Genomic DNA, 26,612 nt, shown 5'->3' with positions numbered 1-26,612 from the left:
CCATCCCCAGGAAGCACACGCGGGATGGGCCCTGTGGTTGCCTCTCTCACCGTGGGCTCTGTCCCGCTCCCCACCCTGCCCTGGGTCACCCTGGGCAGACCGGCAACCCCCTCGCTGCTCTGGGCCTCGGCGCCCCCTCTACAACAGAAGGAGCTGGAAGAGGTGGCTTCCAGGAGCCTCCAGGCCCTGAGATGCCAGGATTTTCTGCCCCAATGGATGGGAAGCCAGGAAACAGAGACTCCCAGGTTGGTTCTGTCTGGCGTGGAGATGCGGCTAGAAAAATGTGCTGGTGGGCATTGGCTCCAGGCCCAGCAGCGGCCCAACGCCTGGCTTGGGTCACCCCAGGAAGGGTTCAGCTGGGAACTGAAGGTGCCAACACCAAGGAGTCCCCTCTGAGAGGGGCCTCCCCACAGCTGCAGAGCTTGTCACTGTCTCGCCACCACTGCGTTTCGATGACCTGTTGATGCCCCCCGACCCCCAACCCAGTGGAACGCAAAGCCCTGAGGGGCAGGGATCTGTGGTATTTACTCATCTCTGTACCCATGACGCCCGGCCTGGGCTCGCGAAGAGAGCAGAGGACTGAATCCACTGGAAGGGTCTGATTCCAACTCTGGTAATTCCAAGAGCTGGGAACTGCCCCAGGTGGGCAGTGTTGGAGCCACACCTACAGGCTCAGCACAGAGCCCAGAACTAGCCCCAGGTGGGCTTCTGTGTGCCGTGACAGCAGACTGTTCACCACCCCCACACGGGGGGACAAACCCACAACCCCACCTCCTCCAGTCTGCCCCCACCCCCGGGCGCCCAAAGGTCCCCCTTCGCTTGACAATGGGGGAAACTGAGGCTCAGAGTGGGCAGTACCTGGAGGGCAGGCAGCAACTTTTATAGCTCCCACCCTCTCCTTGGAATCCCAGTGAGGGCTACTGCGCCATTAATTGTAATTAACTGATTATTCCTGCTGCCAACTAGTGGAGGAGGAGGCTGGGGGTGGGGGGCCCGAGTCATGTTTACAACATGCAAACCCATTTAAGAGCTTGTAAAGTCACTATAAATGGCTCTTTGGCAACAGGGGAATAACGATTCCGTCTCCAGCTGCAGCTTAACAACGGTCGGGTGGGGTTGGGGCCTCAGGGACCAGCCTGGGTTCTGAGGTCCAACGGCGCCACCTAGAGGCCATGTTCCAAAATGCTCTGCTCCGGGACCAACTGCGCACACAAAACCCACGGCCTCCTTGCCCTACTCAAATCGGGGACACTGAGGCCGCAGCAAGGGCGGGGCCTGGGTCTCTGCTGCTCAGCTGCTTTGAAAATGTTCAGGGTTTAAATTTCAGTCCACAATGATAGACGGGATCATTTTCATTCCCCATGAATTTGAATTCTTTAAAGTGTGCTGGTTCAGGAGAGGCACTGTGAACATTTTCCCAGACTCACCCGCACCTGCTTCCCACCCCACCCCCCGCCCAGCCTTGCTGGTGCCCCTCCCCTCCAAGTCCCCCTCCAGACCTCCTCTGTGCACCAGGGGTGCTGACTTTCCAGGGAGGGCTCCACATTCAGGGGCTCTGCATGCCGCCCCGTGTCACAACCTTGGACCTCCTACCCCCTGACACACGGGAGGGGACAAGGCTGGACACAGGGCAAGACGAGCCAGGCCCTCTGACGCCCGTTGGCTATTCTTCTGTTGCACCAGGAGAACAAAGTCCCTATCAGCTCCCACGAGAGGGGTCTGTGCCGAGCCCTGGGGCCAGTGTGCTTCCGCTGAAACTCACGGCTGTGAGACGCAGAGGTCTAGTGAATCCATCCTTCATAGGCGGGGAGACTGAGACCCACGGGGGTCTCCCCCAGAGCAGCGGCACAGCCAGGGGTGAATCCCAGGCAGGCTCCACCACCCTGGGCAGTCCTCGCACTGAGACTGCCCGGGGGGCATGGGGGCTCCAGCTGGGCCCCAGAGGACAGGGACTCAGATGGGAAGGGGGCTGCTCTAGGGGTGATTTCCCTCTCGACTGGCACAGCGGCCTTGGCTAAGCTGCGGGAGGGTCGGCCACTCACCCACGGTCATGCCGTCCATGTAGCGCTTGATGATGTCGAAGGAGTCCCGGAGGTTCCCATCTGTTATGTCGAAGATGATGTCAGCGTGGTTGGCGGGGTAGGCGGGCGTGATGGCCCGGAGGAAGATGATCTCTGCCGGACAGAAGCGTGGAGGTGTGAAGAGGGTGCAGCGCTGGGCCCCGCCACCCCGGAAGTGCCCCTCCAGGCAACGAGGACCCAACAGGAGGGCCCTGCACGGAGAAGGTGGAGGGGCCCTGAGGTGCCCTGGGTCACAGCCTATCCCCTCTTTTCATCAACAGGGAGACTGAGGCCAGGGAAGATTTCGGATCTTCCCTGAAGTCACGGTGCTGATCAGTGCTGAGTGACTGGTGACTAGTCACGAGTCTTCCTGAAGCTGGGACGATGGGGAGTGGCGGCGGGCAAGGGGACACAGGGAGAGGGATCGGAGGGGAGCCGGCTGGTCCCCTGCCGCACAGTGATGTGGCTCAGACACGCCCCTTCTCAGCGTGGTGGCTGTGTCCCCCTCCAGGACCGCCTGACATGAGGTCGGCAGACTGCCCTGGGCTGGGGGCACGAGGCCCCGATGTGGCCCTGGCTCTGTGCCATCTCGGGGGTGTCCTCTCTCCGGGCCTCAGCCTCCTCATCTGTACAGTGAAAGAGTCGGCCCGCCAGCGCCCACCCAGGGTCCCCTCAACGCCAAAGGCAAAGCCTGGACATCCCAGGCCCAAGATGCGGACAGGTGTCTCTCACCACGCCCGACTCCCTGTCGAACCCAATTATGGGTCAGCAATGGCCGGAAGGCCGCCAGACTGGCCGCTGGGGATTTGGGAAGGATCTGCATGTGGTTGGTGGAACTCATCATTCTGCACCAGGCAAACAGCAGCCAGTGATTTTCTCCGACCCAAGTCCACGCCACCCGGCCAAGATTCCGTGCCTCCTGCCCCCCGCAGGTAACCACATCCCTGGCAAGCCTCTCCCGTCCTCCCACCCCCACGGCCAGGTTTTATGTTCCAGCAGGTGCTCCTGCGTTACCCCGCAGGACCCTGTCACAGTGTCAGCACAGGGCAAACTTTCCGCCTTCTCTGAGAGGATCTTTCTTATCGCTGCGTTCCAGAGCCTGGCCCGAGCCTGACACGTAGGAGGCTCAGCTGACGTTTGCTGAATAAATCATCACGGTGAGCTCCTCTGAAGGCCGGGGATGAGGGCCCTACGAGGAAGAGGGTGGCGGGAGGCCACCCCAGCCCTGGCCTGTGGGCTGCACCCCCTGAAGCAAGGTATACAGAGCAGTCCCCCGTCCACAGCCCTCTGCCGGGTGCTGGGAGTGCGCTGCCCCACCTGCGCCCCCCGTCCCCGTGGTGGCAGGTCTACACTGCAGGCCGGGAGCTACCGGGGTTGGGGCGTGGCGGGCACACTGACCGCTTGACCACTGGGTCCCCTGGAGCTGGTCTAGCTGCGCCAGCCCGCCTGCCCCTCGGTCTCCAGGATGAGGCTTCTAGATGCAAAGGGCATCATTTGCAGCCCTGTACTGGCTCCCAAAGTCTTAGAGTTGAAACCCCAACTCCAAGTGCAGGGTCTTGCTTCCCTCTCAGCACATCTCTTGCCAGGCCTCTACCACCCCAGCCAGAAAAACTTGGCTTCTTTCCTCAGAGACCCACATTCCCCACTTACCTATGGATCTTTCCAGAGGCGTTCTGCTCTGCTCGGCACCCTCCTGTCTCCCTGCTCCCCACTTTCGTGAGGTTACCTCTTATTGATTACAGGACCCAGAGTGGAGTCACTGCCTCCTGGAGGCCCTCCGTGATGCCCACACGCTTGGCACAGAATCAACACTTAATAGCTATTTGCTGAACGACTGTTACCCATAAGAAGAGATGCCCTGAACTGAGCGGGGAATGGGCTGGAACGGTGTCGTGTAGTCGGGGGACATGGAGGGGATGCGAGGCGGGAGGAGGTCTGCACTTTGAACCCACAGGCACATCTTACCAGGGAGTGGCTCTGTCAGGCCAAGTGCTCAGCTCAAGCCCCGGGAGCCCGCGGCGGTCACTCACCTTCAGGGCGGGTGAACTCGCGGAAGGTGGGCAGCGAGACGACGGTGTGGGAGATGGTGTGCACGGGGTCCAGCACGCAGGTGACGTCGTTGGGGCGGCAGGACTTGATGCAGCGGACGGTGTCTGTCTTCTCCTGGCGGAGCCTGAGGGGAACCACAGCGTAAGAGGCGATGGGAAAGTCGGAAGCAGCGCTCCCACTGGGCCCGGGGTCCAGGGAGAAGCAGGGGCCAGGCGGCAGCACCTGCCCCAGAGACGGCTCCTCCGGGGACCCGCACCGGCCTCCGAGGCCCGGCTGCTCTGTGCGGATGCCTCGCGGCCCTTCCTGCGAACTGGACCGGGACCCACACACCCCCGACACGCCCCAGTTTCCGTCTGCTCTGGCTTGGGTGAGCAGAGCTTTGCTATTTGCCAACTATCTGAACTAAGCTTCAGTTTCTATAACTGCAAAACACGTTCATTCATTCATTCGCTCAACAAGTGAGTGCCTGCTGGGTGCCAGGTTCCAGGGGCACCAAAGCAAACAAGGGAGACGGGGTCCAGCTTTCCTGGGGCCCTGCGTCAGGTGGGTCACAGGGGCATAAATGAGGGGGTGTATGTAAAGCACCCAGCTCGGTACCCAGGACAAAGCAGTCCATCCGCGGTGTCACGTGAAAGGTGGGAGGAAGGACAAGGGACACACGTTTGTTATAGATCTAGGCATATTTTTAAAACGTCTTTACCAAAAAATAAACCACAAATGCAAGAGGCACACAAAACAAAGATACAGTTTCATGAGTATTATAAGGCAAACCACTTTATATTCACCACTCAGGTCAAGAAAGGGGTCTTCACCTGTAACTTGAGGCCACTGTGTGTGCCCCAGACCAGTCTCAGCCCCTTTGTGCACCCCCAAAGTGACCCCTTTCTTGACTCTCCTAGCAATCGCCCACCTGGGTTCCCTTACATTTGTATCACACAAGTATGAGTCTTGAGACATCATTTTTTTCTTAATAGAAATAGTCAGTTACTGTGTGTCCATCCCTGGTGCACAGCATCATGTTTCAGTCATCCACATACATACATATATACATACATATATTCCTTTCATATTCTTTTTCATTATAGGTTACTACAAGATATTGGATCTAGTTCCCTGTGCTCTACAGTAGGACCTTGAGGTTTATCTATTTTACATATAGTAGTGTGTATCTGCAAATTGAGACACCATCATTTAAACTTGTCCATTAAAAAAGTGCTGTTATGTGTTTTAAGTCCTTTTTAACCTATAGAGGTTTCCTCTCCCTCCCGTCATTATCTATACAGTTTATCTGTTAAGAAAGCAAAGCATCTGAGCTACAGCGCTCCCTACACCTGGGCTGGCTGACTGCCTCCTGGTGATGCAGCCCAGTGTGTACTCTGTCCTCGGTGTTCCCTGCGCGTTGGCAGCCAGATCCAGACACCTGTTCAGATGCAGGCCCAGGCCCTTTGAGGAAATGATAGTTGGTGGTGTGTCTTCCACCAGGGGCCACGTGGTATCTGACTCTATCCTTTCTGATGTCAGCTGCTGACACTGGGGGCCCAGTTCCACTGGCACCAGCGGGCGTAGTTCATAGAGGAAAAGCAAGATTCATGCTTGGTTCTTTCCTTGTATTTACCCATTTTCAGGATGATGGACGAGCAAATAGCTGTCCTCATCCAGAGGTTGTCTGTTGATTTTGTTTTAAATATCAGCATGAACTCAGATTTAAACTACTTGATGGATTTCAATCCACTGCAGTTACTATCCTTTGTTGGAGCTCACGTTTTCCCGCCTTTGGCCAGAGGCTACACTGGGTTGGTTCCTGAGTCGTTATTGACCTGGCCCCAGGACTCCCCGATATCTCTCTTGCTGTCTGGAATGACAAGGGGGTCCAGCCTCATCTTACACTTTTACTGCCCCAGCCATTTCTCCAAGAAGCATTGGGCTTGTTTTTTGTTTTGTTTTGGGTTTTTTTTTTTAAGTGGAAAATGGTATTTCAAGACCATAACCTGGATACCAGGAATGCTCAGCGCTACTGAGTTGGCCATGGTTTCTGAGCCTCTTCAGTGGACTTTTTTAAAGATTAAAATACAACATGAGTTCACACTGATATTTACAATTCAAAAGAAGAACCACACAGTTTTTAACTTAACCTCTTCTATCTACCAAAGGAAGCTCATTTTTTTTTCCATATTAAAATCCTGGTTCTTGAGAACACAGGCGATGATAGACTATCCCATAATTATTTATTTAGTTTAATCTGTATTTTGACCCAGCAGTCTCAGAATAACAATACTAAAATTACCACCACTAACATAATTACTTAAAATAATAATTTTGGGGGGAACATCCACCCTGTCCCACCCACAATCTTTAAATAGATGTGCTGTGTCTACGTTGTTTGAGCCTACAGTGATCCACACTATACTTTTTTCTTCTAACACCCATTTAGGTGTAGTTCTGTGAGTAACCGTGTTTAATGCTTATGTCCTTTGTACCTGCAAGGCTGTTTTGTTGGGTATAAAATTCTCGGCTTACATTTTCTTGAGTAGCCTAAGGCTTCATTTGCTTCTGGCATAAGTGTTGCTATGAAGAAATCTGATGACAATATAATTTTTTCCCCTAAAAGTCCCCTGTCATTTTTGCCCAAAGGCACATGACTTGTTTGTTTTCTCTTTAAAGTCCAAAAATTGTGCTAGACTGTGTCTTGATGTTGGTTGCTCTGAGTCAGCATGTTCAGGTAAGTTGTGTGTTCTTTCAATATGGAATTTCACATCTTTTAAAAAAAAATTCTGTAGAGTTTCTTGAGTTATCATTCTTAGTATTTATTCCCACCCCACCCGTACCTTGTCTGGGATTCGTTCTTCTGAGATTTCTATTATCTGTGTATTGGATCCTCTTTGCCCATCTTCAACGTCTGTCACTTTTTCATCACTTTTGTTATTTATCTTTCAATGTATAAAATTTCTCTTCTTTTCCACTTCTCCTTCTCTTAAATACTTATTTCTGGAATTCCTTTTTGCTTTCATTTTAAATTATTTCTCGAGTTCCATCACTTCATTTCTCCATTTTCCCTGATTCTGGCTTTCATTTTTCCTTCATTTTTGATCATTTTCTCAGTTCTTTCAGTTTGTTTTGCTATAGGTTACACTTTTTATCTAGTTTGTGAGTATATCTTCCTGGCATACTTGTACCCAGAGGGGTCTCATTCTGCTTTTTAATCTCTTTTTTCCTACAGTAGCTTTGTATGAGATTTAACCTGGATACTTTTGGTTTGATCACTTTTATGTGAACTTAGTTTTCCTGAAATCTGAGAAAGAGGCCTGGTTCACGGTGGCTTTTCTGGCCTCGCAGAGCTCCCTCATTGTGCTTTGGCAGCCTGCTCTCTGCTATCCCTCTACATTTACCCGAACCTTCATTTTCCATAGTTGCTATTGTCTCCTTCTGACTCAATTTTCTATTAGATTTCCAGCAGTTTCTCCATAGTATGACATATGACCTTAAGGGAAGCCCTGGTGACTCAGCTTTAAAAGCTCCCAAGGGCTAGCCTGCTCCAACCCTTCCCGGAAGGCCTTGTACACACCGGCCATTGTAGTGATGGAGACCACAATGCCTCCGCATCTCAGCTGCTGTTCTCAGACCGGTCTACTGAGCCTTCTAGGGGACACCTCCTGCCTATTTGGGGGTTCTTCCACTGCTTTCTCCTGCACAGGTGCCAATACCATGCAGGTGGGCACGAACTATATTTTGGGTTCATGGGGATACCCTGTCACCTTGTTTAGTTGTACATGTTTTCCATGGATTAAAAAAAAAAAGTCGTATCTAGTTGTTTGTGTGGTTTTTGCTTGGGATCCAGAGAACTTCAAAAATGATGCTGCAGCATCTTCCTGGACATCCATGCAGGACAGTCTGCACACACTATCCCATTTAACCTTCACGCTGTTTTCCTCTACACCACACTGCCCCCTTCCTTAGCAAACAAAACATCTTATTTTGTACTTGGGAATTTTAGAACAGGGCTCGTATGCAGGGCTTTCTGAAATGAGGCTGGAGTAACAGGCTGACAAGGGCTGGCTAATCCCAGCTATCCTGCCCTCCTTCAGCATCTGAGGCTGTGCAGGGCTGGGCTTCAGAACACACTCCTGGGCCAGGCTGCCTAGCTCTGAATCCCGGCCCCACTTTACATCCCCTGGGGGACTTTGGGGGAGCTACTTAACTTCTCTGTCCCTCCACGTCTTCACTGCGAAATGAGGATCATAACAGCACTTTGCTCACAAGGCTCTGTGAGGGCTCATTAAGTGCCTGGAACAGGGCCTGGCCCACAGAAAGCAGTGCACGGGTGTCCGCTGTCACAGTCGTTATTTTTATCGTCATGAGAGTGATCATCATAATTACTATCCTTCACTCTCGGGAGCTTGGTTTAGTACAGTGGCCGCCAGAAGTGTGCACGCAGGTCCAGGAGATGGAGGTGGAGGCAGCGCTACAAACCCTCTGAACTTTTATTCCCAATTTAAATCGAGAGCCAAATGAACAGTCAAGTACCTTCCCATGAGTGGAGAAACCAGCACTCCGTGCCTGCCTGCCACATGCCAGGTACTGCCTGGTGTGTAACTCCACACAATTTTCAAAACAATCCACAAAATAGGCCTGGCAGCTCTGAGAGGCAAGTGACTTATCCGAGGTCACAGAGCTAGTACATGGACAGGGAGACAGCCAAACTCATGGGGTTTGTTTGGTTGGTTGGCTTGGTTTGTTTTTTCTGCACTACAGGATCTCAGCAGGATGACAGAAATACTGCTACGGAGCCTCAAGCAACGGCAGGGCAGAGGTGAGCATTCAGGTAAGTCAGATATCATCCCCCACGTGTGCACTCGGGCAGACACACCAAAACATCAGAGATGTCCTGAAACAGAACGGGCCACCTGAAGAGGAAGGGGGTTCCTCAAACAAGGGAGAGTGTGAGCTCAGCTGGATAGTCAGTTGGGAGGAGCTTTGTAGAGGAGATTCTGGCAATATGTATAATGTCACTGGATGACTTTTAAAGTCCCCAAGAATTTCCCACCCACATCATAACACTCCTATGGGAAAAGTGCTCCTCTGGCCTGAACACTCTGGACCGTGATGAAAGAATAATTGACTACAATGATGATTTCACAGAAGAGGTGACATTTGAACTCCACCTTGAAAATACTATCCATCCATCAATCTATCCATCATCCATCCATCCATCCATCCGTCATCCATCCACCCATCACCCATCCATCCACCCATCGATCTATCCATCTACCCATTCACCTATCATCCACCCACCCATCCATCCACCCATCCACCCATCCAACCACCCATCATCCATCCATCCAACCATATGTTTATTCAGATGAGCTCCTTCTACAGGCCACACATTCTAAACATGTAGAGCATACAGGTACAACCCCTGCCTTCAAAAAGGCCCCAGAGCAGTGGGGATGATAAAAAGCAACAAGATGACACAGTAAATGCTCTGAGGGAGTATACCTGGCTCTGGGAAAACTCAGATTAAGCAAAGGCTTCCCCGAGGAGGTGACTTTTAAGCTAAGTCTTCAGGGAGAGCGGCACTTTGTGGGAGGATGGCGGGGCGCGTGCTAAAGCCAGAAGGCGGCACATTCAGGAAAGGGCAAGAGCCTTGTGTGACCAGAACTCAAGCAAAGGGTGCGAGCTGGAGCAGGGAGCGAGCTGAAAAGGCAGGCAGAGGCTGGATCAGGCAGGGCCTCAAATGCCATTCCAAGGGTGCTGGGCTTCGTAGAAGGTTCAAAAGAGGGGAGGGACAAAACCAGACTGATCCTTCAGAGAGGTCCTCTGGCTTCAGCCTGGAAGATGGGAGACTGAGAGCTGGTCCAGACCAGAGATGCTCAGAGAGGGGTCTGGGAGACAGTGGGGGGCTCAGAGATTCGTGAGCTCCCAAGGCAAGTTAACTGCTGCCTCTGTCGTAGGGCACGAGGCACGGAGATAAATGTACATCTGTCCTCTTCACTGGACACCACGTGGGCCCCTTCCCACCTTCACCCACGTACTTGTAGGAAGGACCTTAGGATCCTCTTACTTGATTCCTCTTGACAGTCTGCCTTCCCTTCATGTTTCTGCTTGAAAACAGGGTCGGCAGCCACAGAAACGCTAGACACATAAAGCAATGTTGGCGGAAAGTCGTCCATCCCTTCAGCAGCCATGAGTAGGGCACCTACTGCGGGCTAGGCACTGCCAGGAGCGAGGGACACAGCACTGAATGGGACAGACTTGGCCCCTGCCTTCACGAAGCCTTCTGGATGGTGGGGAAGACGAAAATGAGACACAGATGAATGGGAACTGTGAACTGTGATAAACATCCCAAAGGAAATGTTATAAGAAAGACTAATAGCAGAAACATAACCCAAGGGTGTCCAGGGAGGCCCCTCCAAGAAAGGAACACACAGGCTGAGGTTTAACCAACATTCAGGCTCCAAGGGTGCAAAAGCAGGTGCAAAGGGCCTGAGGCAGCAAAAGGCTCGGCAGTGTGCCTCAAGGGAAGTGATCAAGGAAAGAACAATTTGAGGCCAGGCTGGAGACGTACACTAGGACTGAATGATGCAGGCCTGGGAAGGCACACTGGGGGCTTGGCTGGAATCAGAGGGGGAGGTGAAGAGAGGCAGGTGGATTGAGGTCCACGTTGGAGGTATTGTGACCGAATGGAATAGTCAGAACTGTGAAGTCAGCCAGCTGAGGTTCAAATATTGGCTGTGTGACCTTGAGCAAATCACTCGCCCCCTCTGAGTCTCTCTGGGGACCTGCCCCACAGGACGGGAAGTGACGCACACAAAGGGCCTGATGCATGCTTAGTGGTTCCCATGAGCGGCCCATTTATGGTGCTGTCCTTCGCCTCCTCCTGGTGCGAAGCTGGGATCCTCAGTGGAGGGGACTGACCTCACTTAGCTAAGGGTGGCATCCACGATGCTGCAAGTGGGTCCAGAGTTTTTCCACCACACGTTCGGGCTTCGCATCAAGACAAGCGGACCTCTGCCCCCCAACCTGCCCCCCTGCAGCACAGAGACCCCCCACCACGCCAAATAAAACCAAGGCACGCCAGCCATGCTGTGTGGGATCGCCTGCTGAAACTTTATTCAAATCCCGGAGGGCAGGGTTAGGAAAGCAGCGAGAGGGGGCCCCACCGCCCCACGGCCCAAAGCGAGCGCTCAGAGCTCTGCGGACACAAAGATGTAAAGCTTGGCCACAAAGGAGCTGACGGTGCCGTGGCGATAGAGGTCCATCCTGACGGTCAGGAGCAAGTCCCTGGGCTCGGGGACGGGCTTGGTCAGGGCCACCACCCCACTGTGGTGGCTCACCTTCCGGGTGGTGAAAAAGCCCTCCTCATTGCCGCCGGTGATGGCCAGCTGCATGCTGTCCCCGGGGACCGCACTGGAGGGGCCCATGCGGAAAACCACGGCGGGCACTTGGATGTTGGTGGGGAAAGAGAGGTGGTAGTAGGTTATTCTCAGAGGCAGCTTGGGGCACTCCTGATTCTCATGGCAAGGCAAGCGCTCGCAGCGGCTGCAAGAAAAGTGGACAGAGAGACAAGAAGAGGGTTAGGGCCGATTCAGCAAGCAGAGGAACAACAGAGCGCGGGGGAAGCGGGGGCTCGCAGTGCGGGGCCTCCCGCCGCCCCTGGGGCCACTCGGCCACGGGAAGAGCACCCCTCACTCACCTGCGGGAGGTGCCGTGGACCTCCGGGCCGCCGACTCAGCCACTAGCCTCTTCCAACACCCTCAGGGGGCGCTGGGTGGCTGGGGTCAAGGGTCGTGCCTGGAGTGGGGTGTGTCCCCCTGTCACCGGCAGAGCCCCACCCCGGGCTGGCCTCACCAGGCACACCCCGCCCTCTGAGTGTCGTCCAGGCTCCTGGCTCCTCGCCCGGACCGCGATCAGGGCGACACAGGGCTCTCGGGTGGGTCTCGGAGACGACCCCGCAGCGGCCATCTCCGCACTAGCGGGCACGGCTGCTGCCACTGACTGCGCGCGTGGCCACTCGTCCTCGTGATTCGCTAGTGTGGCCACACCTGCACCAGGAGGGCGGGGGCAGGGCCGCTTTGCAGATGAGGCAACAGGGTCGGGCACTGAGGTCGGCTCCGCTCTCCCTCACGGAGCCTCGTGCTCCAGGCCCAGATCCCTGTGCGCGTCCCCGGGCCAGCCAGAGCTGGGAATGGAGACGGGGATGGGCTCTGACTCCCTGTGACAGGAGGGGACGGGTTCTGACTCCCTGTGACAGGATGGGGACAGGCTCTAACTTCCTGTGACAGGATGGGGACATGTTCTGACTTCCTGTGACAGGATGGGGACAGGTTCTAACTTCCTGTGACAGGATGGGGACAGGTTCTGACTCCCTGTGACAGGATGGGGACGGGTTCTGACTCCCTGTGACAGGATGGGGATGGGTTCTGACTCCCTGTGACAGGAGGGGACAGGCTCTAACTTCCTGTGACAGGATGGGGACAGGCTCTAACTTCCTGTGACGGGATGGGGACGGGTTCTAACTCCCTGTGACGGGATGGGGACGGGTTCTACCTTCCTGTGACGGGATGGGGACAGGTTCTACCTTCCTGTGACGGGATGGGGACAGGTTCTACCTTCCTGTGACAGGAGGGGACAGGCTCTACCTTCCTGTGACAGGATGGGGACAGGTTCTAACTCCCTGTGACGGGATGGGGACAGGTTCTAATTTTCTGTGACGGGATGGGGACAGGTTCTACCTTCCTGTGACAGGAGGGGACAGGCTCTAACTTCCTGTGACAGGATGGGGACAGGTTCTAACTTCCTGTGACAGGATGGGGACAGGCTCTAACTTCCTGTGACAGGATGAGGACAGGTTCTACCTTCCTGTGACAGGATGGGGACGGGTTCTGACTTCCTGTGACAGGATGGGGATGGGTTCTGACTTCCTGTGACAGGATGGGGACGGGTTCTGACTCCCTGTGACAGGATGGGGACAGGCTCTAACTTCCTGTGACAGGATGGGGACAGGTTCTGACTCCCTGTGACGGGATGGGGACGGGTTCTGACTCCCTGTGACGGGATGGGGACGGATTCTGACTCCCTGTGACGGGATGGGGACGGATTCTGACTCCCTGTGACAGGATGAGGACAGGTTCTACCTTCCTGTGACAGGATGGGGACGGGTTCTGACTTCCTGTGACAGGATGGGGATGGGTTCTGACTTCCTGTGACAGGATGGGGACGGGTTCTGACTCCCTGTGACAGGATGGGGACAGGCTCTAACTTCCTGTGACAGGATGGGGACAGGTTCTGACTCCCTGTGACGGGATGGGGACAGGTTCTGACTCCCTGTGACAGGATGGGGACGAATTCTGACTCCCTGTGACAGGATGGGGACGGATTCTGACTCCCTGTGACAGGATGAGGACAGGTTCTACCTTCCTGTGACAGGATGGGGACGGGTTCTGACTTCCTGTGACAGGATGGGGACGGGTTCTGACTTCCTGTGACAGGATGGGGACGGATTCTGACTCCCTGTGACAGGATGGGGACGGATTCTGACTCCCTGTGACAGGATGAGGACAGGTTCTACCTTCCTGTGACAGGATGGGGACGGGTTCTGACTTCCTGTGACAGGATGGGGATGGGTTCTGACTTCCTGTGACAGGATGGGGACGGGTTCTGACTCCCTGTGACAGGATGGGGACAGGCTCTAACTTCCTGTGACAGGATGGGGACAGGTTCTGACTCCCTGTGACGGGATGGGGACAGGTTCTGACTCCCTGTGACAGGATGGGGACGAATTCTGACTCCCTGTGACAGGATGGGGACGGATTCTGACTCCCTGTGACAGGATGAGGACAGGTTCTACCTTCCTGTGACAGGATGGGGACGGGTTCTGACTTCCTGTGACAGGATGGGGACGGGTTCTGACTTCCTGTGACAGGATGGGGATGGGTTCTGACTTCCTGTGACAGGATGGGGACGGGTTCTGACTTCCTGTGACAGGATGGGGACGGGTTCTGACTCCCTGTGACAGGATGGGGACAGGTTCTGACTCCCTGTGACGGGGTGGGGACAGGTTCTGACTCCCTGTGACGGGATGGGGACGAATTCTGACTCCCTGTGACAGGATGGGGACGGATTCTGACTCCCTGTGACAGGATGAGGACAGGTTCTACCTTCCTGTGACAGGATGGGGACGGGTTCTGACTTCCTGTGACAGGATGGGGACGGGTTCTGACTCCCTGTGACAGGATGGGGACGGATTCTGACTCCCTGTGACAGGATGGGGACGGGTTCTGACTCCCTGTGACAGGATGGGGACGGGTTCTGACTTCCTGTGACAGGATGGGGACGGGTTCTGACTTCCTGTGACAGGATGGGGACGGGTTCTGACTCCCTGTGACAGGATGGGGACGGATTCTGACTCCCTGTGACAGGATGGGGACGGGTTCTGACTCCCTGTGACAGGATGGGGACGGGTTCTGACTTCCTGTGACAGGATGGGGATGGGTTCTGACTTCCTGTGACAGGATGGGGACAGGGACTGTCTTCTGGCTCCGGGTCTCGAGCTGCCTTAGAAGCAGAGCCAGGGTGCAGAGTCCCACAGGGCTTCACAGAGTGAGTCCCAGGAAGTTCTGACATCCTGACAGTGGACTCTCCATTCAGGGGCACCTGCTGTCCCAGCCTCCCTCACACCTCCCTTTCAGCTTTTTGCGTCTCCATGCCTTATGCTGGGTGACTAGGACTTATTTCGTACGTGCCATTTATTGTGAGTGCTGTCTCTTTTGACATCCTTTCCCCAGGCTCTTTTTCAGGACTCTCAAGGATCCTTTCATTTACTTTTAGTGGCCATTTACTGTTCTGAGCCCTTCGGAAGGACACGCTGGCAACGAGCTCCATGCCCCTAAAGGTATGTGAGGGTTGGGGCCTGCGTGGGGGGGCCCGGTGGCAGAGGGGAAGACACCCACGCTCGGGCCAGATGGGAGTGCTGGGGGTGGCCGTGGAGACACTGAGGGCCGGTGCCCGGCCTCGGGCTGGGAACATCCGGGTTCCTCCTCCCACCAGCTCCCTCACTGTCCCACATCGTTCTTATTCTGCTGACGGGAAGACTGAAGCTCTGTGAGGACACGTAACTCATTTATGACTCCACAGTCTGGACCAAATGGCAGAAGCAAACTCAGCCTGTCTCACTTCAAAGCGCATGTACACACTTACGTACACACACAGACACACACACACAGACACAGACACACACACACAACCAGCCACTTCAGGAAGGGCCCAGTGGTCTGGCCAGCAGGTGGAGCTACAGTCCCCTTCATGTGTGTTCCGTTTTCCCACGTCTCCCATGTGGCCTGTATCCTGTCCAAGACCAGGGTTTTGATTTGATGATTAACCCAGTGTATGTGGAAGGCAGGAAACGCGAGGTGTGGGTGAGTTCTGGGAGAGCTCCCGCAGCCGTCACACACCAGAGAGCCGGACACTCTCCTCGATGACTCATTAACCAGAGCACCCCAAGCCCTTCCTCACTGGCTCCTTCCAGACCACTGGCTTCCCTAGGGTAGGGCCGTGGTTCTTTGGCTTTATCTCCAGGACCCAGCACCAATTTGACACCTACTGTGTGCTTTATACCTGTGCACAAATAAATATTCCCCGATTTCTCTGGTACGTTCCAACTTCAATTATCCTGTCCTGCTCTACCCGTATTTACTGAAACATTCCAGAAAGCTTAACTACGGCATCTGGCAAACTGCCTGTCAGACTGGGAACGGCCTGGAAGCCTTCGTTAGCTGGGGCATCCAGCTGGACGAGGGGCTGTCGTCACTGCATCTGCTACAGAGCAGAGGCCCAGGCCCCTAGGACCCCACGCCTTGATTTCCACCTCAACCCCTATGAGAAAATAATGTGCCCCAATTGTTCAGTTCAATGAATTTGAGCAGGACACCCCAGGTTTCATGAAAAAGGCATTACTGAAAGCCAGCACACACTGGGAAAAAAAGAGGTCCCCAAGGCCAGCCCTTTCCCTGGGAGTCATAGCCATTTCGGCCACCCCCAGGCCATCTGATGCTTACAGCCGTCCCTGCTGGCAGTCCCCTGACTTTTATGCTCCTATCATTCTGGACACAAGCCCCAGGAACTGGCCAGTAAAGGGCTCCACCCACTCCGTCCACCCACGTTACACCCTGGGGCCAAGAGCTGTGCCAACCAAGGCTGCCCAGCTTCACTCTGGCTTCCAAGACCACAAGTGTCAGGGACCTGACCCACTGAGGGGTGAAGAGGATGTTTTCAGCCCTGCCCCAGGCTGCGGGGCACTCTGAAGGTCCCTCCCGTGGACAGGAGGGAGTTGTGTGGTCAGGATCTTAACAGCCCGGTCAGTCCGTGAGGCCCAGCCCTGCGGTTTGCGGCCCAGCCTGCTGGGTCACGCTCCAGTTACCGCCCCTCGGCCACCAGGGAAACTGGCCAGCAGGAGGCTGTGTGCAAAGAGAAGGCTCAGGCCCAGACACAGAGAGAGACTTACTCAGATCTCGCCTGTCTAGACTTCCTGAATGTTAACCACAGAAGTGCTGGCCCCTGGGTCCCTTCTAATTCAGCTCTTTTAAATTTTACAAATTGATTTCTAAAGATCAGATCATAAATTCTTGAAGAGAAGGAAAAGGGCTGTAAAACAGAGAACTCCAGCCTGAGGAGTCAGCAGTGCTGAGAGGAGGCTGCCCCGTCTCACCTGGAGCTCCGGCAGGTGTCCTGCCCACCTTGGTTTACATGACTTGTTAGTGTGACCACACTCACACTAAGCTAGTGTTGCTCCCGTGGTCCCAGAGTAACTCCCCCAGCTGGAATGGGGCAACCAGGACTAGACCCACTACGGCCTCTCCACCTGGACAGGCCCCGCCCCACTTCAGTGCAATGACGCTGGGCTCCCGGCAGGTCCGTGATTACTTGACAGGGTCACCAAATGACAACTTGTAACCGGACAGACTCCTGTGTGCAGCAGGAACAGCCCCAGGACCCCATAGCCCTACAGGGGCCTATGTCTCGTCTTCCATATGAGGGCCAAGCAACCCGAGACTCACATGGTCACATAGTCAGCCCACAGGCGCACAGTCAGCAGCAGAGCCCCTCTGAGGAAGCTCTGAGTTCTGGGAGGAGAACAGGGGGTTGGCTGTCCTCCTCCTGGCCACTGTTTTCTGGGCACTGATGCTGGCACTGGGCTGGAGCTCTTAATTGCTAACCCTCGCTCTTCCTCAAGGCACGTACAAGCAGGTATTCTCAGTGCTGTCAGAGGCAAGAAGGGCCCCTGGTGGCCAAGACCCCAGGCCATGGCACCAGGGACAGGAGAGCCAGGCTGGGAAGCCAGGGTGGGAGTCCCGGTCCTGGTCCCTCCCTCCTCCGCATGGCCTCTCAGATGTCACTCTGTCCTGGACTCCAGAGACACTGCCCACCCCCACTTCATCCACAAATACTGGCAGTAAAATGTGCCTTAGGTGCCCACCCACACCCCCTGGGCTGAACCCAGAGCGAGCAGGACGGAGGCGGGCTCTGCCACTACCCCCTTGACAGCAAGAAGTTCACTGGACCTGCTCACAGTCAAGGTCAAGGGGCCTGGAATGGACGGAGATGGGAGGCAAACCTAAGCGGGCCTGACGCCAAAGCCAGGTCTTTCTAGAATGTCACAGCATCTCCATGAGGCTCGAAGACAGACCAGGGGTCCTGGCCCTCCTCAGGTCAGGACCCTCAGTGGGGGGAGCTCCACTCGCCTCCCAGCCTCTGTTCCGGCCGCCGGGTGGCACTGGCGAGCAGAAAGTGGGTCACAGGGGCTACAGTCTTCCTGAAGGGGCGGCTTGGAGCCCGGTCCCCGCTCTTCCCCACTCTAGCCTTGACTGCAGGGTTGGGAGGCACTTCCTGCCCTAAACACAGGGAGCTACGGGGCCCCTCTTTAGCATCCCCCAGGGGGCAGGCTGATGAATCTATGGGATGGACACAGACTAGGCGTCAACCCTCGGGGAGCAGAACGGGGCTGCTTGCTGAACCCGTTTCATCACTGGGAACCCCTCTGTTCCCTGTTAATGCATGTCCACAGCCCACCTCAATCCCACCTCCACTCCTTCCCTCTGCCTAACTCAGCTCCTCCTTCCCCCTTCATTCAAGCATCGTCAACTCCACGCACCCCACACCTCGCATGCCCTCTGCCAGAGCCCAGCACCCCTGCACCCTGTGGCCGCTGCTGCTTCTGCATATGCTCCTCATGGGCTCTGTGCAGGGGATGGGGGCCTCTGCGGGCCCACTGTCCGCCCAGGAGCCTGCACACAGTAGGACCACGGCGAGCATTCCTCAAACAAGTAAATGACTCCCCAGCACTGAGGGTGGCCCAGGATTCCAGAACACGCACCAGTGCGACAGGGAGCAGCCGATTTCAGCCACAATCTTGGCACGCGATGCCAGCTGCCCAAAACTGGCTTAGCAGGCATGGAGACCTGTCCTCCCCTTTGCTTTCGGGATTGTGTGTGAATTACAGGTCGACAACCAAAGGATAATCTTCCGGAATTCTCAAACCCAGACACAGACCAGGGCCTGGGAGTGAGGGAACTTACACAGCCTCAAACTGAGCACCCAGATGTTTCCCCAGGGTTCAGGGGAGCACCAATGTTGCCCACTGAACTACAGCATAGCCCACAAGCCCTTCAGAATGCTGTGCACCCACAAACCCGGTGGCAAGGACCCAGGCTGGGGAAACAGAGCGGGCCTGGGGCAACCGCCCCTCGGGCAGAGCACGTGGATACTGGGCCTGGTGCACTGCCCAAGACCGCACTGACCCCCAGTAGGAGGAGCAAGTTCAAGGTCAAAAGGCCCAGTCACCCGGACAGCCTAGCTGGGTGCTGGCTTTGAGCATTTCATGGGGCTGGAAGGGAGGGGTCACGTGTCCATGCTCCTGAGATTGGCTTCCACCGTGCAGCTTTTCCCAACACAGGGGTACTAAAGGAGACCCACGGGTACTAAAGGAGACCCACCCAATAAAATCAGGGTTAGGAGTTGTGAGCAGTGAGACCAGAGGGTTCTCACTGCTCCCTCAGGAAGAGGGCTCCTGGACACCCCAGCACACATCCCAGTGGCCTGAGAGTGAGGGAGCTTCATGTGGGCCCACAGCTTCAAGCTGAGGACACAGAGACTTCCGTGCTGTTCCCACACGGTCACTGGGCAGCACGGAACCTGGCTTTCAGGTGGGTCCATCTCATAAGGACACCCAAGCAAGTCACGTCCGCTCACCCAGCGTCATCGCTACCTTCGTCTGAGTCAGAGCACTTTCTGACATCCGCATCTCACAGAGGAGGAGATGGAGGCCCAGAGAGCTGTCCCTGGCTCCAGGTTTCACACTGGGGAGTGAGGGGGCTGCGGTTGCTGCCAGGCCGGTCTGGAAGCAGGCCTGCCAACCTTCAGCCCTTTTGAAGTCACCACCATGGCTTTCTGCGACCAGGCACTTAGGGGCCTGAGAACCAGGGATCCTTGAGTTTCCCAAGACCCACATGGGAGGGCACAGCTCATAAACCACTCGCATACGCCAGCAGCCTGGCCCCCAGGAAGGCCGACACAGATAAACAATCGCGGCCCGAGGGACTTACGTGTCTGCGGAGCGACGGTAGTTCTCCGGACAGTCGAAGGCCAGGCAGCGGAAGCCGCCCTGGATGTTGAAGCAGGTCTCGTTGATGGAGCAGTTGTGGATGCCGGTCACACACTCATCGACGTCTGTGGGAGACCCCAAGGCAGCATGGTGAAGGCCAAGGCCCCCCGAGCTGTCCCCATCCACGGACGGGTGCCCAGGCCTCCCACCAACCAGGGTTCGAGGGGATCACACCATGCTTGTCCGCCGGAGGCTGCTCTCTGGAGCAGTGCCCTGTGCCAGCTTCTTTATTTATAAGAGATTTACATCTAATTTACTGGTTACTCACAGTCCCTGGAGTGAGCACAATAATGCTAATAGCAAACACTGTATGATGGCCCTGGGAGTGTTCTGCAGGAATAACTCACTTGATTCTCATAATAATTCAATGAGGCATTACTGTTACTGTCCTCATTTTAGGGAGGAGCTCATACAGGTTAAGTGACCGGCCTAAGGTCACACATTTTGTAAATGGTGGAGTTGAGCTTTGAAGCCAGGCAGCCAGCACCTCCGAGGTTCCCGAGGTGCATCACCCTGACCCCACGTGACACTTGGAACACCCCAGGAAAGAGCAGAAGCTACTGGCCCCACATTACAGACAAGGAAGCTGTTGTGCCCAGTGTCCAGGGTCGGTGACTGTCTGGGCTGGACCGGAACCAGGCCTGTCACAAGATCACCTTGGACATGGGGAGATGCCCTGCCCTGCCCCACAACTGTCCCAAGCAGCCAAATGGTGGGTCCAGGGGATGTCTCCACGCCAGAGGCATCTGTTAAGAGGTGCCAAATCCTGACCACTGGTGGCAAAAACAGCAGTCCCCAGCCTCAAAGGCTGAGGCTCAGGAATGTGTTTTCGCTGCGTCTGGCAGGACCCCAGGCTGCGGTAAGGGCGCCTGGCCAGGAGCAGGAAGTCATCTGCCCCATCAGAAATGTGAAAACAAAGCAGCTCCCATCCAGAGCTCTGGACGAGCTGAGCGGGTCCCTCCCAGGAAATGCTGCAGCTCCTGCCCGCCTTTGATCAAAGCCTTTAAATCTCCTTTGCGACCAGAAACAACATCTGCAGAGGCTCCGGGCCGCCCGCCCCGTGTGGGGCTCCTCAGGAGGGGGCTAGACAGACCCGGCCTCTGACTCCGCTCCTGCGGCCGCTCCCGGAGGGGAGGCCAACGTGTCCATTCCAGCGTCCCTCATTCACAGACACCTACCTAGCACCCGCTCTCGGTTACCAGCTGGAGGGTTACGGGGTGCAGGGTGAGCCCTGGCGTGTTCACAGAACTGGGAGCTGAGTGCGGGATGGAATCCACTCGCCCCTCGTTCAGCCTATGCTGGAGCCACCCCCAGGCTCCAGAAGGACCCTACAGCCACAGTGCCCATAAATACAGAGACCCCAGGGTTGTCACACACCCTGACCAGGTCCATCCCCTTCCCAAGTGGGGACCAGCACTTGGGACAAAGGCCTGTAGCCATCCGCTCACTGCTCTGCCCTTGCCACCTGGCAGGGCCTGGCCCACAGCAAGGGTTTGGCAAATGGCTAAATGAAAGACCAAGCAGCAGAGCTATGCTGCGGGGCCTTCTGCGCACCGCTGTCCTGTTTCCTCCACGGCGGGCATCTTCCCAAAGGCTGTCAGCCCCGCTTTTGGCCTCCCTTGGGGCCGCCCAGGGCCAGGCAGGAGGATTCAGAACCCCCAGTGGGCAAGCGCGCCCGGCTGTGGGAGACCAGGTACCCACGGGCCCCAGGACACACCGAGGGGACAGAGTCCTCCCTCCTTGAATGCAGCCTGACTGTGGTGTGATTGCTGGCCTCTGTCCCCTGACACCGCAGAGCCCCGCGCACGGTTCCACCCCACTCACCCTGGCAGTTGCGGCCGTTGGGGGCCAGCCTGTATCCGGTCGAGGGGCAGCTGCACTGGAAGCTTCCAGGGACGTTGATGCAGCGGTAGGAGCAGATGTGGCCCCCGGTGGGCAGGGCACACTCGTCGATGTCTGTGATGGTAAAGCCCACTCTCAGCAGCCCGTGTGGACCCTGGCTGGGCTACACCCCCCTGGGGTGCTGGGCTGTGGCCTAGAAGGCAGCCGCATAGAGCACGCTGGACACAGGGAGCCCCAAAGGGCTGGGGCTGGGACGGCCTCAGAGACCATCACATCAGAAGGGGAAACTGAGGCCCAGAGAGGGGAAGAGCCTAGCGTAGGGCCATATAGCAAGTCAGGCATGAAGTGTGCACACGCTGGGGGAGAAAGGAGACTGGGGAGTAGGATGGGGGCTAAGGGCTTCAGAATGACACAGATAGAGTTGCCCTGCCAGCTGTGTCCTAATGCTGATAATTGTAAATGTGCTAATAACAAATACACTTTATATGGAAACAGGACTAATCTTGACAGTTGCCCCTTCGAGCCTACACTGTGCCGGGCACCCTAGGAAGTGCTTTTGTTTCAGCCTCTGACAGCCCTGGGAGGGTGGAGTCAACTCCTGTGTCACAGAAGAGCAGGGCCCAGGCCCAGTGAGGGGCTTTCAAAAGGCCAGAGGCAGAGCTGCGAGTCAGGGCGGCGGTTGTCCCCGAGCCCTCTCCTCACCCACCGCCAGCAAGCCCTGCTGGAGGTCCCGGCACACAAGGCGATCATTCCTGTTACATTTCATTATATTAAAGAAAAATCTGGGGAGCGGATTTACAAACCCCACCTTCAATGGTGGGCAGAGTGCATCCAAATAAATCTCAGAGGAAAAGAGCCCAAACCACCCGCCAGCCAGAAGGAGGTGAGGGTAGGGGATGGAGCAGGGCAGCCCTCACCTTCGCAGGTGACCCCGTCCACGTCGCTGAGCTGGTAGCCTCGCCGGCAGTAACACTGGTAGGAGCCGTAGACATTGGCGCACTCCTGGCTACAGGGGCTGCTGTTACACTCGTTCACGTCTGAAAGATACAGGGTCCCAAGGTCACCGCTCAGAGCTGTGTCACTGTGGGGGGGAGGGGTGCCGAGATCTCCCTCAAGTTCACGTACACACTGAGGTGGAGGCTTCCAAGTGCGGGGCCAGGGTCCCGCCCAGGGTAACCCCAAGGGAGAGAGGTCCCCACTCCAGCCTCTCACGGCTGGGTGATCTGGCATCTCCTCGCCCCCAGCCCCTCCGCCAGGGGACAGTGACATCCTCCAGCCTCTGCTCCTTCCAGTTCAGCCCCTCCCGGGGTAACAGAGTCAATTCTAGTTCTCAGGTGGAAATCTGATCACATCCTCCCCTCTTCACCTCCCAGACAACATCCCTCTTCACACTCGCTGAAAACTCATTGCTCCTAATGCTGCAAAGGTCTGAACTCACGGGCTCTTGCTCATCTGTTCCCTCTGCCTAGAGCAGGGATCAGCAAACTTCTGGCCCACCACTTGTGTTTGCAAATAAAGTTTTATTGGCACACGGCCATGTTCATTCATTTACCACAGTCCTTGGCTGCTTGTGTGCCGCAACGGCAGACTGGAGTAGTCGAAACAGAGATGTGGCCAGTGAAGCCTGAGATATTTACTGTGTGGCTTTTAGGAAAAAAAAGTGTCAACCTCTGGCCCAGCAGTCCCTTCTCACATTTGTTTACTGCTGATTCTTAGCAAGGAGGAGGGGTAAGTTGCCAAGAACGTCCATTAGACCCTCACCCTGTATCTTGCCCCTGCAGCCCCCACAGCCCCTGGCTGCCACCTGTCTGTTCACCGGCTCACCTCTGCCCAGTATGGTTTCTCATCACATCCTAGAAACGCTCTCTGAAGGCAGGAACCATGTTCTTGCTACACACCTTGGCGGCGTGCTGCTTTATAAATGCTTAGTGGAATAATACAGCAAGGCTGGCCCAGCCCTGGTTTTTGTCCACAATGTTGTTCACTAACAGATGTGAAAATCTACTATTCAGTCATTTAGGAGTGACCAGGGCAGCACAAGCCAAAAAAGATAATAACAGGGATACCAGCACTTCGTCCCACCCCAGGCTCTGTGACAAGCCCTTCAGAGGCTTCATCTTGTTTCATCTTCACGACTCCCTTACAAGGTGGGTCCTCTATTCCCATTTTACAGATGAGGACATCAAGGCCCAGAAACGCTGAGTTACTTCTTCAAGGTAATAAAAATGACAGAGCTGGGATTTGAACCCAGGCCCAAGGGACCCTGACGTGTGAACCTTGTTCCTTGCCATTACATGTGTGTTGGGTCTGGTTCTTGGGGACAAATCCCAGAATCTTGGGGGAAGCCCAGGACCCAGGAGCCCATCACACTGTCCATCCTCCAGGTTGAGAATTATACACTGGGGTGCAGCCTGGCATATTTGACTTTTGTGATCATCCTTCTCAATCCAGAACTTTAAGACCTGCCACGTCTTGAGTCTGGCTCCACCAGTCACCCCGGGGGCACCACACTGCATGTTGATGGGCAACATGAGGGATTGCCAAGGGTGAGCAAAAGCTCTCAGTCTCTGCTGACCTCATCACCTAATTCCTGTCGAAGACAGGACATCTGCTGAGCACCTACTATGTGCCAGGCCCTGAGCTGTTCACCTCATCCCAGACCATCTCATCAGAAGGGGTCAAACCCCAAGACTCTGGGCACCAACGACTCAGTCCAACCTGCCCCCTCAGACAAAGAGACCTGATTGAACTTTAGTATCAGCCCAAGACTGTGTCCCCAGGACGACAATCCCTGCCCCTTTGAAATGCCTGCCTGGGAAAGCTCAATGCTGCCAAAGAACTTACTATGTGTTCCAGCCAATACCGGACTACACACCTAACCTCTCTTTTCTTAGAAGCATTTACTTCAGAAAACTTGCAAATGGAAACTCTTTTTCTGTCCCTTTGACATGTGTCTTCTGCAACCCAGACGTGTCTAAGGACTGGAAACCATGCCTTCGAAATGTCATCAGCAAGAAGGGAGGCTCCCATCTCAGACTCTGCAGGAGGGCTGGAGCCAGTGAACACACAGCTGGTCTACCTGCACTGTCTGCACCTCCCCCAGCATCCTTCAGTACTTCCCCCAGCATGTCCCAGCATTTAAAAAGCCCACACGTTCTGTTTTGGTGGAGTTGAAATCAATTTAGGCTGAAGTCTCTCTTCCCTGTTGCCATAGTCTGAATAAAATGTCTTACCGCTTTCAGAAAGTGTCCACTTTGGTTTCTCTTTGGCATAACAACCCCATTTCCCCTGGGAGGATACCGAGGCGGGTGAGGTCAGCCACTCCCCAAGGTCATGTGAGTAAGCGGAGGGTCGGACGCCCCCAAACCCCACACTCTCAGCCACATGCCACAACTTGTCAGTCCCTCAGTCCCCACGTGTGCAGCCTCGGAGGGCAGGGGTTAGCGGCCCCTCCAGGGCCCAGGGGAAATCGGGGAGAGCGGTCATCTCTGACAGGCAACCTTTTAGGGGCATTTTCCCGGCTGACATGTCACTGAATATGCGCTAGGGTACAGTGTGGGTCAGTCCCAAACGGGTCTGCAGGAGGAGCTGTGGTTCCCCAGGGAAGCGGACAACTGGGGGAGGTGGTAAAGGGCCCGGATGGCGTCACGGAGCGCCTCGGCCCGGCCCCGCCCCCCACCTTCGCAGGACCGGCCCCGCCCCGGCCCCGCCCCCCACCTTCGTAGGACCGGCCCCGCCCCTCACCTTCGCAGGACCGGCCGTCGGTGGAGAGCCGGAAGCCCACGGTGCAGCTGCAGTAGTAGGAGCCCGGTGTGTTCTCGCACTTGTGGCCGCACAGGCGCCCGGGGTAGCGTCGGCACTCGTTTATGTCTGAAACAGAGCGGGCAGGCGGCTTGGGCAGCGTCCTCCCCGGGCAGTGCTGCCCGTGTTCGCAGCTCACGACCTCTGTCCCCTACCTCCCTAGGCCTCATCTCTCAGAGAAAGGCAGCGTGATTGTCCCAAACACAGGGCAAGGCAGCAGGAGAGCCGGGACCACACCAGCCTGTCTGCCTGCTGGGCAAGCCTCCGGCTCCTTCCACGACAGACAGAACGTCTGGGAACGTGGCCACCTGCCAGTCCTCCACCCCAGAGCCCTGAGGGAGGGTCCCCAGGATCTTGCCACGGGGGCAGGGCAGATGTCAGCCTCCGCGGAGCACCCTCAGATTCCACCAGCAGGATCTGTCCCTGCCCCTCGTGTTGGGGCCAAAAAGCCGTCTTGGATTCTCACTGCCCTGGGTGAGCGCACAGCTCGGCCCTGCAGCCCTACAAGCCAGCAGTGCATCTCTGGGAAATCACTAAGACTTTGGGGCGTTTGTAGAGTGCCCTGGAGTCTCACAAATACTTGGAGGTCCTGGGCCATGCAGGTTCTCCAGGTGGGGAGCCTGGCTCACACCTGGGAGGGCCACCCCAGGAGCCGCATGAGCAGGCAGCAGCAGACCTGGAACCAGAGCGGGGTCTCCTGACTGGGGCCTCTTCCCTGGGGCTGCTGGCACTGGGATTTCCAGAGGTGAGGAGCAGACCAGGTCACTCCAGGGTGCCACAGGCTAGGTTCTCCTTGGTGTCATCTGGCCAGGCACCCCCCCCCCCAGGCCTGTAGGGAGACCCACGTACCCACACACGTCCGGCTGATGCCATCAAAGTAGTAGCCAGCCTTGCACTCGCAGCGGAAACTTCCAGCAGAGTTCACACAGTGGTGCCCTGGCCCACAGGGCTCAGCAGGAGGTGAACACTCATCCACATCTTTGCAAAAGAGAAAGACACAGTGGAAAATCTTCTTTTAGTGTGTGTGTGTGTATGTGTGTGTGTTTCTGCTCTGAGACAATCAGAAAGGAAGACAAGAAAAGAGCCAATTAACACGCACATCGACAAAGCAGCGTCGTTTACTTCTGCAACACGATTTCACAAATCACCTATGATGCACCAACCCCGTGGGGAGACAGCTGACCCGGACGCAGCCTCTTCCCTCTGGG

At 55.9% G+C, this 26,612-nt stretch overlaps 1 protein-coding gene across 3 annotated transcripts in view; it reads right to left on the bottom strand.

The window, feature by feature from the left end:
- FBLN1 (fibulin 1) overlaps window positions 1–26,612 on the bottom strand; it is a 78,230-nt gene that overhangs the window by 18,869 nt on the left and 32,749 nt on the right. The window contains exons 10-17 of one of the 3 annotated variants that reach the window (XM_074375714.1): window positions 26,254–26,382; window positions 25,348–25,473; window positions 22,521–22,640; window positions 21,586–21,717; window positions 19,703–19,826; window positions 11,441–11,645; window positions 4,091–4,233; window positions 2,037–2,174 (exon numbers count right to left, since the gene is read on the bottom strand). In XM_074375714.1, coding sequence (XP_074231815.1) covers window positions 4,093–4,233; window positions 11,441–11,645; window positions 19,703–19,826; window positions 21,586–21,717; window positions 22,521–22,640; window positions 25,348–25,473; window positions 26,254–26,382 — 977 coding nt within the window. In that variant the 3' untranslated portion in view covers window positions 2,037–2,174; window positions 4,091–4,092. Of the gene's footprint in view, window positions 1–2,036; window positions 2,175–4,090; window positions 4,234–11,187; window positions 11,646–19,702; window positions 19,827–21,585; window positions 21,718–22,520; window positions 22,641–25,347; window positions 25,474–26,253; window positions 26,383–26,612 lie in introns of those variants that run through there. The other 2 variants (XM_074375715.1, XM_074375713.1) reach the window with 2 other exon arrangements.

This window comes from Camelus bactrianus, chromosome 12 (assembly GCF_048773025.1).
Source record: "Camelus bactrianus isolate YW-2024 breed Bactrian camel chromosome 12, ASM4877302v1, whole genome shotgun sequence".
In the NCBI taxonomy this organism is placed as follows: domain Eukaryota; kingdom Metazoa; phylum Chordata; class Mammalia; order Artiodactyla; family Camelidae; genus Camelus; species Camelus bactrianus.
The sequence above is the reverse complement of the archived record's forward strand: the minus strand, read 5'-3'. Positions and strand labels throughout refer to the sequence as shown.